Source organism: Emydura macquarii, unplaced genomic scaffold (assembly GCF_026122565.2).
Source record: "Emydura macquarii macquarii isolate MOO-44397 ecotype Brisbane River unplaced genomic scaffold, CSIRO-AGI_Emac_v2 contig_1363, whole genome shotgun sequence".
Classification (NCBI taxonomy): Eukaryota; Metazoa; Chordata; order Testudines; family Chelidae; genus Emydura; species Emydura macquarii.
Window position 1 is genome coordinate 18,507,372 of NW_027131500.1, and position 18,462 is coordinate 18,525,833.

The window sequence follows — 18,462 nt, forward strand, 5'->3', positions numbered from 1 at the left end:
GCCAAGATGCAGAATTTGTTGTGCTTTTTAGTGAAGCCCTTTGGCTGTAAGAAGTTTTCCTTGGATATGAAGAAAACTAGTGAGGACAAGTAAGCAGTAGCATTTGTTACTTATTTGAAGAAGAATAGTATCAGTGCAAGTTCCAGCTGAGGTTAGATAAGAGTGATAATGATTTTTTGTTCTTGGTTCTACTACAGCAAGGGGTTGTTATCAGTATTATGATTAAAAGTTGTTACCATCTGACTGCTATTGTTAGTCTATTTCTCAGTGAACAAGCCATGAATGTTTTTAAAACCTCACCTGATAATTTGTGCCTCAAACTCAGCAGGTTCTAGTGTTCCAAATACAAAGATTTAATGGACAGGAATACTTACCTTATAAGATATGGAGGCAGTAATATAGTACAGTCCTGATTGAGGCAAATTGGCAGAACGATATCATGGAACTTTGCATTACTGCTACCCTTGCTATTCCAGTACTTTGAATAAATAAAAGGACTTCTTTTTCTAGTGCCTTCATTCTGGAACCATTTAATATAATTACAGTCATTTTAAATAGAATTAACAATAAAAAATAAAGAGCTTTAAGTTTTTAACAGCCATTTATTTGAAGTGAAAAAATGAAGTATGAGACAAAGATAAAGTATGTAATAAGTATTTAACAGTATCAAATATTTATGACTAAAGATTTGTTACTTTTTTACAGTTGTCTATTATATATTTTTATTATGACGTGAGAATCAAAATCTTTTCCTTTTCATATAAATTATTTAGGAACACTGTCGGATCCAATTTGACTCAGTATTTAGACTTTCTAAAATTTAGCTGTATAAAAAAACTCAGTCCAATAAAAATGCCTTTTAAAAAAAAATTCCAACAGGGACATTTTTAAAAAGTAAATAAACATCATCCTACAACATTTTCTAGTGCAAGAGAATCTGAAAATTTATGAGAAATGAACTAAACAAAATTAAAACTGATTAGTCCACTTTTATCGTCCAAGCTACCAGAAATGCAAATATAGGCATAAATATAGAAAAGTAAATAAGATTACTAAAATTTCTTTTAGTTTTAATAATCCAATGTGATGTTCGGTAACAAATATTTCTCTGAAGATTCTGAGCAAAATGAATCCCAGCATGAACAATAGAATTTCAACTGTTCCAGTATTGCTAACAGCATCATTTTAATCTCTGTGCATATTGTTTCCTTCAGCTAACTGCCTTCTTATTTCTGTAATGTTTTAAAAATACTTCAATATGAAAATTTAATTGTTAGTATCACTTCTAAATTGTACTATTCATAATATATCCAGAATTTCATCACATGCTTTAAATCCTATAGCCTAGTGTGCATAAATATATATACATGCTTTGTAACATTTAATAAACTTAAGGGACCTCACAAAAAGTCAGAATTAGTTCACATGACAGTTCAAAGTTCTTTAAAATGGATCACCCAGGGAATATTCTTTAATCTGAATCATCACTGCTAAAGTAGGAGCTGTCAAAATATTCTGCCGTATAAAGGAATTTATGAATAGTTGGATTCATCTTTGGGATCCAATGTCTTGGCACCAAAAATGTTGAGAGGTTGAACAAATCTACAAATACCTTGTACCTGTCACTGAAAAAAGAAAATCAGATGCATTAACTTTAATATGGTAGCCTAAAGAGGCCATAACTGGCCTCCACAAAGCCTAATCTTGGTTCAGAGCTATCAAGTTACATTAGAAAGGGTCCTGGGAACTCCCTGTGTGTTTGAATGATATACTACACAAGCTAACCCCATGATCTAATGGAAAATGTCCATTAGTAATGATTTAGGTTCTTCCCACTGAGTGTGGCAGTTCAGACTAGAGCTGCATGATACGTGGTTGATTTTGTTTCAATCTTCTTGATTTTTCATTTTTAAATGAGCCACATAGGGAAACTCAATCAAAACTTCTTTCATGTTAAACTGTGTTTTTTCATGGCTTTCACTCACAGTCATTAGCTGACTTAGACTTGTTTGAAATTTAGTGTAGGTTCACTGAAAAATATGAAAAACTTTTGTAACCCTAGCCTAAATTACATTTGTACTAAATCCCCCAAACCTGGTGCATTCTTCCTAGTTCGCGTGATGAAAATTACAGACCACTCTTATCTCAAACATCATTTCAGAGGACTAAACTAAATCAATATTAAAGCAGTTGCCAACAGCCAGAGAGAATGTCTAGAACCACCAGTTGCATAATACCTTCTATCAAAAACAAAACGCAAAGACTCCAGCTCAAGGAAGAGATGTTTCCATATATGCTTCAAACAATCCAAAGTGTTTTTTGCATTTTGGTCTCCAGGCACAAGACACAGTTGTCAAGGTGTAGGTCCAAATATAATCTTTAGGGTTGGCTAACTGGCTGATTATAAGAACATGTTAAGTGACTGAAACTGCTTATTCAGGAATGAGATAGAGCTAGTTGAAGCTTCCAGTCCCATTTAGTTGCTGTTATGCTGGACACAATGGGCAGTAAGCCATTTTCCATTCCAAGTTCTGGAGAATTGGTCAGTGAGACATGGAGCCAAGATCCATGATCATCTGTGCCTTGCACGGCAGGAAAGACCAACAATTCCGAATGACAACTTTAACTGATTAGTTTGATACTCCTCCCATTCTCAATTATTGTAATAAATCAGTCTTCACAACTGCATTGACCTTTATGGATTATCACCTCCTGTCCCTTGGAAAATCTCTTCTTTCTCACAAGTTGATTGACATAACAGAAAAGAGAAACTGAAAATCTATAAATGGTAAAGCTAATAGCTTTTACCAGAATACATTTAAGGGTTCCCAATCTCTAAATTAAAAAAAATAGCGTAACTTTTAAGATAAAAGGTCACAATTTTTCTGCTATTTAAACACAGCTATTTATATAATCACACCAATGTTCTCTATCAAAGTGTCCTGTAGGCATTGGTTATGTAATACTAATTGCTTATTTTCAGTAAGTTTTGGCCTATGCTCTTTTTTTCTTGACTCTTTCACTGATACTAAAATACTTTTGTTACCTGGATATGACTAAATGAAAAGTATGATTCATATTAATGTAACATACTGAATGCAGATTATGGGGTCATAAAGAGCAAACTGAAGTTTAAATTTTTCTTCATTCTCACCTCACTGTTGAGCGTAAATACTGATAGCCTGATGACCCTCCTGTGCCAGCCTTGCTGCCAATCATTCTGTGCACCATGCAGACATGATTATCTAAGCAATAGAATCAATAGAATTTGACATTTAGAACTTAATATAAAAAGTAGGATACAAAGAAGGGTTTGGTTAAAATGATGTTGACCATTCAAATGCCAGTTAAAGCTGGCCAGATAGCAAGTTGGAATGTGTAACAATTACATGTGAGGTTCTTAGATTTAGAGGAATGCTTCTGACCATTTTCCTGGGGACAGCAGAAATAAAGGTCATAGAGAGGGTGTCCCACTAAGTCATCAGGGAGATTCTGTCACTCTTCAACATGTTGACTAAGGAGTACTGTTGACTGTCATACCATAGATTATAACATGTTTCACCCTGTTATATAGCAAGGGGGTAAGAGAGTGCAAAGAATGTTTGTGAGGAGAGGAGTCATGGGTGTGGGGAGAAACTGGGAAATATAGAGTGGTTCCCTTAGACAAAAAGATGTTGGCCCAAATTTAGGCACATCATGTTTAGTCTCAAAATGAAGGCAATGGCCGTTCTATGTACATGTATCAACAGCTAAGGAGGTCACTCATCTGCCCTCCAGGCCAAAGCAAAAGCATTTGTCTTTTGAATAAGAGGGGGAGGTCTTCTTTAGAATTCTAATTGAACACACTTTGGTTACAACTAGAGTAACAAAGGGAAAAACAATCCTGTACCTAGAAGAGATACTATCATGAGAAAGAAGGGAAAACTTACATCTCCATTTGGTCATAAGTACATCAATATCCATGAGAGAAGTAAGAAGCTGAAAGGGAACCTGAAAACGAGGCTCCTCTCTTGAAAAATGAAAGACAAGACACAGAGAAAGTTCTTATTACCGATATTTTCTTATTAGGCCATGTTTGTCAAAGTACCGATTCAAGTGTGCATATCCCTGACCTTGGTAATTTTTTCTCCTACATTTCTTCTACCAATACAAAAACCGGTATTCTAATAGGTGCTTTCACGCTCCTAAAATGTGAGTTGCATTTTATTCCATGTTTATAACAATTTGTCCTCAGAAGAATTTAAGGACCCAGCTATAGTACAGCATATGATTTAGAATCACTTTCCAACAATTAATTGCAATAATAAATGGATCGTGTACATACACGATTTACAGTGTATATACATCATCTACCCTTGACTTTTTTCTTCTATCACCATTCCCACTAAATATTGAAGCAATATCTCGTTACAGTACCTGTAGAAGTAGATCATTAAAGCTCCTTTCAATGCTTTATAAGACAGTCTTCTTTCTCCTGCAAAATATTACAGGATTTTTAGTTTGTTTTTGTGTTAATTTTCCTGCAAATGTCCACAGTCCACTATAGTATATATTAAGGATACAAAAATATAGGATAAGAAAAAAGTATGTATTATAGTGTTTAACTATCAGACTTGCTTCAAAAGTAACTATTGAATTCCACCATTACCTGGAAAATTGCCAAATCATGATAAAACTAAAGATTTTAAAAAAATAAATCACAAGTAACTTTCTAAGTCAATTTTCTTCCTTATATTTTTCAACTTCTTTTCAAAAAGGATCCAGTTACTGTTATCAAACTATATTTTTCCAGATGTGAACATAACCTACCTTTACTAAGAAGATGTTCATGGCGTTTTTCATCAAATAATGAAATAAGAACCTCTTTTTGTTTTTGAAGTTCAGCTAGTAGTTCCTCTTTTTCCTCTGACTCTTGTTTGGCCTTTACAATATAAAACAAAATAATTATTTTTAGAAGAGGCCTACAGTTTTGAATTATTTATTATACAATTACAATTTTCAGCATCAACATTTAGTGTAAGGACTATATTTCCAAGCAAGTTAGATGTGCCATTGGCTATGCAAAACACACAGCTATCACAACCAAAAATGGTAATCCAGTGCATGCACAAAAGTACCTAATTTAACACATCAGTTAGCCAGTTTTTGTACCCAGTAGAGATCAATTCATGTACAAGATGAGAACACAATTAATTCTTTAAAAAAATCTGTCCTTGAGTTCTTAGAAGTCTGATTTTATAATTTCTTCATTTGAATGAAGAACGAAACAGAAAGAAACCCAACATTTAGAAAGATATTAATCCTAGAATTGGTTGAAATTTCCCAATTTTTTAATATATGATTAATTTTTTCATTAAAAATGTGATTTGACCTAAAGACATTAATTTCCAAAAATGAATCCTCAAAACACAGCATGAGAGCAGTTTTTTAGATACATAATCATTCACATCTAGGTATTTTTTGTTGAATTGTGTTTAATTATTTGTTTTTAAAAGTAAAACATTCTTCTCATGCTAAGCTTCATATGTAGTTCAATAAGTTCAATATCAGTAAGCAGACATCCCTTATTGCCAAACCCATAGGTACAGTTTAGTAAGCTATGTGAAACACCACAGTTGCACCTCACAATGGTGTATGCAAACATTTCCTTCCATATGGATTCCCATGGGCTTGTGCTTGGAAGAGTTGCACTTTGATCTTCAGATTCAAATGCCTGCGGTGAAATTCTGGCCCCAGTGAAGTTAATGGCAAAACTATCATTGACTTCACTGGAGCCAGGATTTCAATCCTGTTTTTTTGCAATCAAAAATCACTCAAACAGCACATGTTTTAGAAGTCAAATTATAAACTGGCTCATATTTGCCTGAAACAAGTGCAAGTTCTGTTGATCCTTAGAAACAAAGTTTGTTTAAGACTGAATGAACCGAGGGAAAGGAACAGTGATTGGGTTAAAATGGCAACTAAAATGTCAGGATCTTCTTTTGTCACATATCTTATGCTTATTGATAGACTAAGGCTACATTATTTACCTGGACCATTGCAAATTCCTCTTCTAGACCTTTTAACACATTCACTTCAAATTTCCCCCAGAAATTAAATCCCTCTGGTTCTAGTCCTGGTGTTCTTTCCAGCCATGCCTTAAAAAAATAAAATAACATAAAGCAAATAGGTGATACAGATCATGAATTACTCTTAAATGATCACAGAGTTGGGAGCCAGAAACTCCCCAGTTCTAATCCTATCTCTAACATTCCCCTCTATAGTCCTGGTCAAGTCACTTCAGCCCAGATACTAGAAGGTATTTAGAAGGTATTTCAGTGAAAGTTAGGCACCTAAATACCTTTGAGGATCTGGGCTGAAATTTTTCTCTCTTAGTCAGTTTCTCCTTCCATAAATAGGGTAAAACTACTAATCTATCTCAGGGCAGGCCTACACTTAAAAGCTGCAACAGCACAGCTGCACCAGTGCAGCAGCGTAGCAGTAGCACTTCAGTGAAGACTTTACTACGCCAATGGGAGAGCTTCTGCCTTCAGTTTAGTTAATCCATCTCTGGCCTATTATATTTACAGTTGTGTTGCTGTAAGAGCGCTTATGTAGCCACGGTACTTTGATGGGAAAGAGCTCTCCCACCAACATAGCTCTGTCCACACAAGCACTTATGCCGGCAAAATTTATGTTGCTCATGTTTTTTCACACTCCTGAGTGACAAAAGTTTTGCCGGCATAAGTGCTAGTGTAGACAATGCCTCTGTGAGAGGCAGTAGCTATGATGATGGGAGAAGCCTTGCCATTGACATAATGCTGTCTACTCCGTCGGTTAGGTCGGTATAACTGCGTTGCTCAGAGTTGTGTATTTTTCACACCCCTAAGTGACATAGTTATACTGATGTAACTTTATAGTGTAGACCTGGCCTGAGATTGATGTAAGAACTAGTTTGTCTATACAATGTTTGGAAGGTGTAGAACATTAGGTAAGTGTGATTAATTATATTTATCATCTCCAATATAGGCAGAGTACTCATAAAATACTCAGTCATGTACTTAAATCCAAAATGTAAGAAAGTGGCAAACCTAAACCAATGGAATTAATTGGTAAGTATATTTGTCTTTTTTAATTTAATGAACCTATTGCCGGTGGGAAGGAAATTACAGAGCACACTTTTAGGAAGCTTTATGGTCAGATTCCCTTTGAAGACAACATTATTTGCCTCTGTTCTGATCTAATGGGATCTCAAGAATGAGAGGTCTTTCTGGGATGGCAGAAGCCGTATAAATATTCCGTAACCATATACAATGTAGATTTATGTAGATACATGTAGATCTGAGATACCAATATAGGAAGTACATACAAAAAGAACTGGTGATTTGGGCATAGTTCTGTAACAGAATGATACATGGCTTAGAAAGTGATGTATCTGTGTTTGAATAATAGGTTCCTTTATAACTTTTCTGTGTCAGAATCAGACGTACCTCAATGACACATTTCACCATTTTCCCCTCTCCCTTGCTGGATTTGTTCCCCCCCTCCCCCATCCAACCCCAATTGTACAAGAGAGGGCATCACTTTGCTCATAGTGGAAATGTTTCAAAATTTTCTTATTCTGAAAAAGTCTATACCCATGTGAATCTTTTCAAGCATATTAATGCATAAGTGTTCATGTGGTTAGGCAGAATAGTCAGACATCCACAAGGCAATTTACTACCTTAATACTCTGTTAGGCCTTTCTCCTTGGAGAACAAGAAGTTGTCAGTAAGGATAGGCAATCCAAACAGCTTGAAGTACTAAGGACTGACCTGAACATTCACCCAGAAATGGAACAGAATCTGAGCAGTAGGCCTCTTTGTAACATTGACAACCTATATTACTTTCTATGGGGAATTTTTTTCTCACTGAAATCAATGGGAGAATTGCTTGAGAAGAAATACAGAACTGGGCCTTTTATTAGGTTTAGGGTAGGCATTCTTTCTAATGTTCAAATGGAGTTAAAATTAATATATAAATATAATATATATATATATCTCCTTACATCCACTAGTTGCAGAAGTGTTGGTTCTTGCTCTGATTTAAGTAGTTGTTCATTCTCGTGTCCCTTGAAGTTATCACGGTAATGCCTTCTGTTATAAGGGACTCTCAGGCTCTGTGGGACACCAATCTTATTCTCTAATAGACGAAACTGTAGGCTCTGAAAACCTGATGCTGGGCTCAAGTAATCTCTTTGGATAAGGAAAAAGATACAGTAATGACATATTATTTCAGAAATAAGGGTATTATGTGGTTTTTCTATCCATAACTAAAGAAAACTTTATAGATATTTCTAACATTAAAAGTACATCAAATAGACTCTCTGATATACCAGAACATTGACATTTCCTTTGTTGCAATCCTGGTATTACAATGAAAAACTGATTTCTTTATTTTCAAGTAAATATATATTGAAATCAACATTTTTAAAAAATGTGCTTCAGGAGGAAATTTCACTAGAATATCAATTTCTTTTTAAACATACATTGCCAAACAGGTGTTAGGAAAGATGTCTTAAGTCATCAAAATTCAAATAAATAAACTATAAAATATTTATTAGAGTTTAAATTATTCCATAGATCAGAACAATTTTTGTTTGTTTGGGTTTTTTTGGACAAAAGGATATGGTGATGCTGTCACCATGGCTAATTCTTATGTTATGTGGGATTGATGTAAAACGAAACCGCGTTGGCAAATTGTAAGAACTAATTAATAAGGATAGCCCTGATTCCCATTCCCTGGTAATTTTAGTGGTTCAAAAGTAAAGAATAAGGGGGATATAAACAGGGAATTGAAAGTCATTGATTTGGTTGTATAATTGCCTATTATACAGTAGTAAGCTTCTGAAAATTGCAATTGAGGATCTCTCAAAATAGATGATTAATCCACTTATTTCTCTCTCTCTTGTTTTTTTAAGTTTAAAAATGGGAGAAAAGGATTATGGTAACCTTTAAGGGCCATGAGAGATGTTTTGTGGAGATTATGAAGTAGTAATAAGGAGAACTGGAAGACAAATAGATAGGTTGCCAAGAGGATCCAGGAGGGAGTGGGAGCTGGATGGCCTGCCAGGTGACCCAAGTGGAAACCACAGGAAAGGTAGGAATAGAACAATAGTGGAGCCTGTGGGCAGAAGGAAAGAGTTAGAAGTCTACACTGGAAGTGAGACAGGCAGAAGGATCCCAGAAGCCTGGCCAGCAGCCAAGAAGAGATATATAGGTTTACAGGCAACACTGTGTGGGAGGAAACGTCTTCTATCAGTAGATGGAGAAGAGAAATTCCTGAGGGTAAAAGGGGAAGTGAAGAGAAATGGAGGATTAGAGGCAAAAAGCTACCACAGACTTTTGAAACATCATTAGATTTTAGTGATCTGGGACCACTGCAAACCTTATGATGTGTGAAGCCCCAGAATCAATGGGTTAAAAAATCTAGTTCATGCTCTAGATGTGGAGCGTAGGTTTCTCTCATCCACACAAGTTTATGAATTGACATAAAATGTTGCTGAGAACATGTGGCTGTGAGAAATTTAAGGAAATTGCTAAAATAATTCTTAGCACGGTGTTACCAAATGACAGGACATTTTAATTATGTTCATACTGTTATTTTAGTTCTGTAATGGTGATCTCAGCTAGCAAAATCACATACAAATAATAAAGACAAATATCTGTTTAAAAAACTCAGAATACATTGGGTTTGCTATCAAGTTAGAGACAGTTGTTGATCTTTATCTGTTGCTGGTACAGCTGCTTCTCTCCCAAATATACACTCATCTTGCTGACCTTCTTGACTTAGTTCTTCAGCTTGAGTGGTAGAGGTTCATGCTTTCAGTTCTGAAAGGCCTGGATTCAAACCCCACTTTTAGCGCTAGTGAGGACAGTTACATAAGCATTGATGATAATCAATAAATAATATTTACCTGAAATCAAAGAAGTCCAGTGCAGTCATAGTTTCCAGAACCGAAAATTGCTCCACAAGTAATTTAAGGATCATTGAAATTCTGTGCATTCGAGCAACAACCTTGAGCATGTTTCTTTCATCTCTCACCTTATTGGAAAAGAAATAATTATGACCAGATCAAGAATGATGAGCGACGAGCCATTTACACCTTTATGTTCTATTGATCAATTTATTTTAGGGTTTTATCCATTCATCATTGTAGTATCTGAATGTATTCCATGTAAAAATCAACAGCAATAGCAGTCTTGTTTTGAATGGAGAATCCTTCATGTAACTAAAATCATACCTTTTAGACTTTGTATATGCTTAATGCATCAACAGTGAGGTTTTTTTTTTTTTGTTCAGGCTGCTCACTCATATTAATTGGGTCAGTTATAAAGGAGTTATTTTTCCCATGTTTTTAACTCAAAAGGTTACTGAAAGAGTAGAAACTCTGGGTCAAAGTCATCCACAGTGTAATTCTACTGGAGTCAATGCAGAAGCAGGCTGGAGGGAAGCAGGAGAAAGAAACAATCTGACTAGTAAGGAAGTGGTGTGGCACAGCTGAAAAGATGCTTGCTAGTAAGCAGAAGGGGGAGAGGAAAGTAAAGTGCATCTGGGAGACACAGGAGAAGTGAGTGGGGAAGGAAATGCAGAGCAGTTCCCAAGCTAATTCTCTGTCAACTCTGTGCTGCCATCAATGGGGTCACAATTCCACCCGAGATTGCTAAGGCAGTCTGTGAGCAGAACCAAGACATAGCAAAGCAGGGATGAAAATGCTATATTTTAATCTTTTCATAATCCTCCCAAAGATTTCTGAATTTCAACTTTTCAACATTTTTAATTACATTTCAACACAAAAATGTTTTCATGAAGAAACATACCCCATTTTAGAGGTGGTTAAAACGTTCTGAATTTCAACAAAAAAATAATCAACGCACTGAATTTCAGCAAAAAAATACAACTAATTTTTCATGAAACTTTTTACATCTTTTTTTCCCGGCATTTTACTGCCAGGTCTACTTCCAAACAATGTTATATATCTGTATAATGTCCGCAAATGCTGGATTTTCATTTGCAATCATCAGTTTAGCAAGCCATCTCTCACTGACAACACATCAAAGGAAACTTAGGAGTTTAAGTCATTACAATTTATAAGCGTATAAATTATTTCACTTTAGGGTAGTGTTAATAAATGCTCAAAATATTCATCTGCTATTTCAAGGTCTTGTCATATAAACATCTGTTTCTATTTGATATTTCCTCTCCAGTTACATCACATCACATCCAAATAGTAGAGGATGTTTTCCTCTTTTATTTACCAGCCAGTTGAAAAAAAAATACTACTGGTGTATAATAAAAATATTAAGTCTTTTGCTTAAGTGGACCATAATCAGGAAATTCAGAGGTAAGAGACACTTTCAACATAAAAATAATAATGTTAAATAATTTATATTTAAAAAAAATCAATGTACCATAAGCCAGCTATCTATCTCCCTTTTATATATATATATGTATATTAAATTTTTCCCTAGCCATGCTTTTTTGGCACTAAAATAATCCTAGGTTAGTATTTGCAACCCACCCAGATAACCAGCCTCAGAGCTTATGAGTAGTTTGGCCAACAGGATTGCTCCTGAAGAGTGATCAATGTGGGTCAGTTACTGTAGAAGATACAGTCCTCAGAAGAGTGCATGATTTTACAGATCAAAATATGTGTACTATCATAATGGCAAAGTGGTGCCATTAAAGAGCTGAATTTCAGTCTTACATCTCATTTTCAGGGGTATGTGTTGATTTGGTAAAAATCAAACTTTCAAAGAGAGGCTTGGGTTTTTATTTTATAAATATTTGCACATTACTTACACGGCCATTCTGAAAGATCACCCGAACTGAATCCAGTTCCCACAGAATCTGCTTAAACCAAAGTTCATAAGCTACAATAAGAAAAGTCTTGTTAGTGTTAATGTCATTGCCATTGCTGGTATGTAGGAAGAAGTTAGGCAAGTTGATTAGGAGGTTAAATTCTATGTTTATTATTAAATCTTTATTTAAAATTAATGTTATATTTTCATGTGATTGGGGTGTAAGAAATTCTGATTTACAAATGTACCTGCTGTTTAAAGAAACTGTCCCTTCTTCAGACCATTGCTGCATGGAATGATTTATACCTGAGACCATTAACAGAACTAATTACAGTATATTCATTTTTCAAACTCTAGGGGTTGCATAGGGCATATTAACAACAGCTGGGGAAAGGGGAAAACCTGCCCAAAATACCAAGATAAACCAGTCCTCTTACACAAAACACCATGGGATGTTTAACGTCTAAACAGATAAGTAGAACATTGGATTTAAGAGGTTCATCTAAAAAGACCGAAATACAGTAAACTGCATGTACTCATTTTACTATTTGGATGACTGAATCAGCTCCACCGAATTAAACCTATGATTCTGGAGAGTCTAGGTGTTCTAAATCTGAGGCTTACATCACTAAGCTATCTCTATTCTTATGTATATAATTAATTATGCTGAGGTGTATTCTCACTCTCTACTAAAACTCTTCAAATATGGATTATGGACTCTCACACACACATACATACACTAATACTGTGTTACAAGGGGAATGGGAGAGAAAGCTGGTATTCACTTAGGAATTTATAACTGTGTCCAAAATACAACTTCTGTACAGCATGTTTCAGCACCAAATAAACCAAATGGTATGTTTGCACCAAACAACAGCCTTTTTTTAAAAAAAAAAATCTTGCAGCTTACCTTGATGGGTCACAATGAAAAGATGTTCATCATGGATCTTATTTCCTTTTTTTTCACTCTGCAGCTCTTGAGCATTCAATATTTTGTCCAACTTTAAAAGAAAAAATGTCTGTAATAATTTCAAAGCCCCACTATTGGTATTGGACAAAATGTTGGACAAATGTTGGACAAATTGTTGGTTAGTCCTTAAATGAGCATTATAAAAAACACACAGGTCTTTATTTGCATTGTATTTATTCTGCATTTTAATAGTGAACTAATCCATTGATTTTTTCTGTTACTTACATTTGGGAGTATATGAAAGAAATATGATTCTCTCACTTACTCTTGCAGAGTAAAGAACTATTTGGAAAACATGCCTTACGAGAGATACTGGAAGTCTAAGCACTCGGTCTATTTAGTTTACCAGTCTATTTATCGGTCTATTTAGATTATCAAGGAGATCATCAAAGGGATGATTTGATCACACTCTAAATACCCATACAGAGAACAGAAATTTGATAATAGAGGGCTTCATCAGTCCAACAGACAAAACTATAACAAGATCCAATGGCTGGAAGCTGACGCTTGAAATATTCAGATGAGAAATAAGGCACAATTTTCAACAGTGACGAGAATAAACCATTGGAACAATTTACCAAGGGTTGTAGTGGATTCTCCATCACTGGAGATTTTTAAATCAAGGTTGGCTGTTTTTCTAAAAGATATGCTATAGTTCAACTGTTATTATTAAATATGAAGCAGGAATTAATTCAGGGAAATCCTATAACCTGTGCTATGCAGGAGGTCAGGTTGGATGGTTTGTGGTCTTAAAATCTGTGAATCTCTAACATGAGTAAGAATGGCAAAATCTAGCCATCTATGGACTTTTAAATACTCATGTGTTCTTCCAGGCAGTATAATTCAGGAAACCATTTGAAAAGCTCTTTCATTTGCTTTTTATTAAAGAAGATAAGAGAAGGATGGGAAAGGAAAATAACTATTGTAGTCTACAAATTATATGTGAATGAAATTCATTTTCAGTGAGGCAGAAATCCTGTAGAAAAAATACGGTGGTGATCATCTTATTAAAGACCATATTGTATGCAGAGACACAAAGGTGCTGAATCATGGTTGCACGGGAATCTTATTACTGGCATTTCCTAACTTCTGAGTGTTTGACATCATTCTTTTGATGAAGGTTGTTTTTAAAATGTAATTATGTAATTATATAAATATTAGGACAGTTCTGCGTAAGTCTAGAGTAACTTCATTGATTTCAGTTTATATCAGTGCACTTGAAAGAACTGAGTCCATGGGCTAAATTTAAGACATTTTACAGAAACTTAGATGTATACATTAGTGTCTGTAAATTTTCAGATTACTGCTCAGGGATTTAATCACAATGCAATGGCTAATGGAAACTGCACAACCCCTGCTGAGCATACTGAAAGTTTGCTCTGGGTAACCATCTGCCAAAACAATGGATCTACTGCTTTGCTGTGATTTATCAAGGTGATGCATTATATGCATCTCAATGTAACTCTCCACTTCAGCCCTTCTCAATTCAGAATTTAGCTGCAAGACTAAAAATAATTCCTGTCTAAACAACAAAATCCAACTTGTTTTCTCAACAAGTTAAAAAATAATCAAACATCCCATTGACATTAACAGGGTGGGAATTATTAACTGGGGTGGGAATTGTTTGTTTAACTCAAATGTCAAGAGATTTAAATGCCTGTGGATACATCCCAAGAGCTGGGAGTGGAACAAGGATGAGAGGGGCTTGCCTTGATTGTTGGCCTTTGCTGGCAGAGGGAGGAAAGGAAAGCGTCATATGTCACCTCTCAAATTGTAATAGCCATCAGGGTAGTAACATAATCCAATCTTCACACTTACATGTAGATAGTCGCCATAGATAAGTCCACCTTTGCTGGCTTTATTCAGCCCTTCTTGTGATTTGTCTTCACCTTCCTCATCCACCAAAGACAGTTTATTAAAATTAAATCTAGGAATAAAAGAAAATGAAGAAAGAAAATAACAGAGCTAAAAAAGTCAGAGAAATAATTATGCCTAAAATTCAGGCACTAATCTGCTTTGGTGACTCAGTTTCGCAAACATATATGATAAGCAAAATGAACAGCACATATCTAACTTCAACATTTATAGCACACACATCACTATAGCATAAGAACTTTCATATCTAGCACATCCCAATAGCCAATATTCAAAAGAATTCTTAGGCCAGCTCCCTTCATTCAATGTAGTCTATACACTTCTTTAATTAATATCACCCTTTGAATTTTTACACTTAACGGTCACATTATGTCTATCATGTTAACCGACATTCTGCAGTAAATAGAGAAATGTACTCACTGATATTTGTTTCCCCAAAATGGACACCCACTCATGACTGCAGAATCCAATAACTCACTGAGCAATGCTCCCCAGGGATATTATACTCTATTAACCTTCCCAAACCTGCTGCAGCTGCCTTTTATGTAACCTGAGCCTAGTGTAAAGGCCAATCCCCCGCTATTTCATCTGCCCATCCCTGTCATTCAGTAATAATTGCAGACGCTATCCTGACACTAACTTCAATAAGTATTTGTTTAGTTGGCTGCTCAGTTAGTTGGGTCACTCAAAACAAGAACAGTTGCAATGCTCACCTGGGTCAAATGTCACATGCTTTGAGCAGCTTTCACTAACGTTTTTCTGACCTTGGACATTTTCGGTCAGGCACATAGTCTGGGATCAAAGCTAATATAAGTAAGTTAAAAAAAAAATCAATGGGAGTTCTGTGCATGAGTCAAGGGCAGCATATAGCTCTAAATATTTAATCTCATGGATTGCTGGAACAGGATTGTAATCTTTCAACCCTGAAGTCAAAATATCAAGGCACTTTTTATGAAAAAAAGAGTGAAGACTGTTGGGCGGAGATGGAAATATACATGAGAATTCTGCAGTCAATACATACAGTGTTGCTGCATCAATGCAGAGGTGTGGGTCCCCAGAGCAAATATAAAATGTTCAACCAGACCCCAGAAAGCTAAAATAATTATCTAAGTGTAACTCTTCTGCCTGTCGGAGTCAGCAGCAGCAAGGGCTGGGTCCAATATTTAGGGGTTTATTTTCAATATTACAACACAAAACCAGCTCAAGACCCCACCCAGTAACCTGGGATAATTATACATCACCCCTTGGGCACTTCTAGAGACAATACTCCCCATCTCACAAGCACAGAAACTGAGTGTAGAAAAGAAACTTTTAATAAAAGGAGGAAAGTAATCCGGCATTAATTTGGGAAAACACCGCAAGCAGGATTCACATGCATAAAACCGCAAGCAAAACACCCTCCCCAGAGTACGTTGGGCAGTTTCCTTTTGTCTCAGGTTCTTAAGACCAGCAACAAGAAGTTCCTTTAATGTGCCCCTCCTTTCACAGCACCTTGAAGCTGACAGCATTCACAGTAGTTGTCCTTAGTCAGGGCAGACCCAGAGTTTAGAGGTGCAGCTGCAGAGCTCACCTTGCACCCTGGTTGGGGAATGGGGAAAGAGGGCACTTTGCTCACACCACTGTCCAGCCACTATGTTCTGGCTGTTATATTCTGGCTGCCCACCGCTCCACCCCACCAGCCATTTGCTGGCCTGCCAGTCACCTGCCACCCTATCAACCACTCCACTCCGCTGGCTGCCCTGCCAATCACTTCACTCCAGTGGCCACTCTGCCAACAGCTCCGCTGGCCTCTCTGCCGACTGTTCCAATGCACACCGTCACCTTCTGCTGCCACCTGTTCCTCTACTGTGACTTCTGCAGGTCAGTCTCCTGAGGTTTCTTGCAACTCAGTGATTTTCACCCCCACCCTCTGCTAGCTCAGCAGGGGACAGCTCATTCAGACCCCGCTTACCTCAGAACCCATAGTGATTACAGTCACTTAGGCCTGATCTACACTGGCAACGGAGGTTGATGTAATGTCACTTACGTCAATCTCTGAAAGCCTGTGTCTACATAGGTACAGCAGTTCCGTCGACATACACTTTTTTGAATGTTAAGTCACCTACCTATTCACCATGAACAACGGATCTAGTGCTGTCATCAAACTTCACTGAAAAAAATCAACAAGCATTTGATTACTTCAGTCCATATCTATTTGCATTCCTTTTCACTGCAAACACTGCTCACTTTCCAGCTTGTGACTTGAGCAAATACTGCTATTGACTGAAATTGGTAAAGAGAACTTGTTTTCTTTTTAATTTTGTATTAAATTAACTTTCTAATTTTTTTATTATTCTCAGTACAATATAATTTGCTTTCAGAACCACCATATGAAAAATCATTCCAGTGGTAGAAGGATGACCACCAGACACAAACTGTTAAAAATAAGTAATTGTGTAGCTTTATTGCTGAATAATTTTGGTAATAACCAAACTAAACATTCTTAGAGTGGCTGAGAATATTTTTAGGGCCATTGCATAACTCCAGTAAAAAAAATTCAGAGAGAGTGTTAATCACTTACTCTAACTGCTTTTGTTTTGAGAGCAGTACATTTAAAATAACTGTAAAAAGTGTAAGTGGACAAACTTATTAGAAATACCTTCTAATGACTGACGTTATCCAATACATTTATTGTACAGAGTACATTTTTTTCACTAAAACATTGTTATATTTCATTAGACTTGCTGATTTTGTTAGCTAAAATATAATGTTTAATGCATATTCTAATATAGTTTTGGTTACCAATTGTCCAAAGACTACACTATGGGAGGAAAGCTGCTTTGAGCGCCAAAAAACATATTAAAGGCTCATTAAAGTTTTCTTTATAGCATATTAATATATTTTATAGATTATCAAAAGTCACATTCTAAGTGAGGAGGAGGAGAGTCTCAGTTACATAGTACGTGTACCTGCTGTTTCCCTGCAATTGAACCCAAAATCTACTTAATTGTCATTTCTTTAATAGAGGCAAATTCTTTGCTTTGCATCACCTATCTTAACTTGTTTTCAACTTGACATTTAAACCTGTGATGTTTAACTTTCACAGGAAACAGCTTGGTTATTTGATTATTAAATTGGACAGAATCAGCTGGGTGACTTAGAGATTGTCTTGACACATTACATTCTAACAATATTGGATTATGTCTCTTTTCTTTCTCATAGTGGCCAGGAAGACAAAATGATGAAGCAACTTGTTAACTGTGGACCTTTGGCAGTGACAGTAGATGCAATTAGCTGGCAGGATTATCTGGGTGGAATCATACAGTATCACTGCTCCAGTGGAAAAGCAAATCATGCTGTTCTCATCACTGGTTTTGATAGATCAGGTAAAGTTTCATTAGCTAGAATCACAAACCTGTGGCTTTTGTATTTATTCTGCTTCACTGAATACTTTTGTCTTCTATGAAAATGAGGCAGTTAGAAACTAGTACACTTAAGCTTCCTATCTTAAAACAAAACATAGTTAAATGTTGGGTCCATCTAGGCTCTGAACCTGCAATGTGATCTATGCAGACAAACCTCCAGTACACCGTTGCAGCACCCGACTGACAACATAGCAATAAGAATATAGATAAGCACAAATTCCCTCACTCTAGTGTATAACATTTCAGTCTTAGTTCCTCAAAAATGAGGCCATGCTGTAGCAGCAGCAGTATTACATCTGCTCGTTGGCTATACTGTTAATAGTTGATTCCACTACTATTACATCCAGTCAGTATAAGCCGTGAAATATTACAATGATTGATAAATTAGACAATA

General features: G+C 36.0%; 1 protein-coding gene across 3 annotated transcripts; it reads right to left on the bottom strand.

The window, feature by feature from the left end:
• Nucleotides 1-1,426: 1,426 nt before the first annotated feature.
• Nucleotides 1,427-16,825, bottom strand: TDO2 (tryptophan 2,3-dioxygenase). Of its 3 annotated transcripts, none has more exons than XM_067551844.1 (12): nt 16,770-16,825; nt 14,608-14,716; nt 12,730-12,838; nt 11,821-11,891; nt 9,935-10,062; nt 8,027-8,213; nt 6,030-6,137; nt 4,810-4,921; nt 4,417-4,474; nt 3,930-4,009; nt 3,155-3,245; nt 1,427-1,625 (listed from the first exon to the last, which is right to left on the bottom strand). In XM_067551844.1, the coding sequence occupies exons 1-12, from the start codon at nt 16,802-16,804 to the stop codon at nt 1,472-1,474; spliced, it is 1,242 nt and encodes a 413-aa protein (XP_067407945.1). In that variant the 5' UTR covers nt 16,805-16,825; the 3' UTR covers nt 1,427-1,471. The 3 variants fall into 3 exon arrangements, with proteins under 3 accessions (XP_067407945.1, XP_067407946.1, XP_067407944.1); XM_067551845.1 differs by lacking the exon at nt 16,770-16,825 and adding an exon at nt 15,085-15,225 and having other exon boundaries at nt 12,730-12,820; XM_067551843.1 differs by lacking the exon at nt 16,770-16,825 and adding an exon at nt 15,085-15,225.
• Between the last annotated feature and the right edge of the window lie 1,637 nt (nt 16,826-18,462).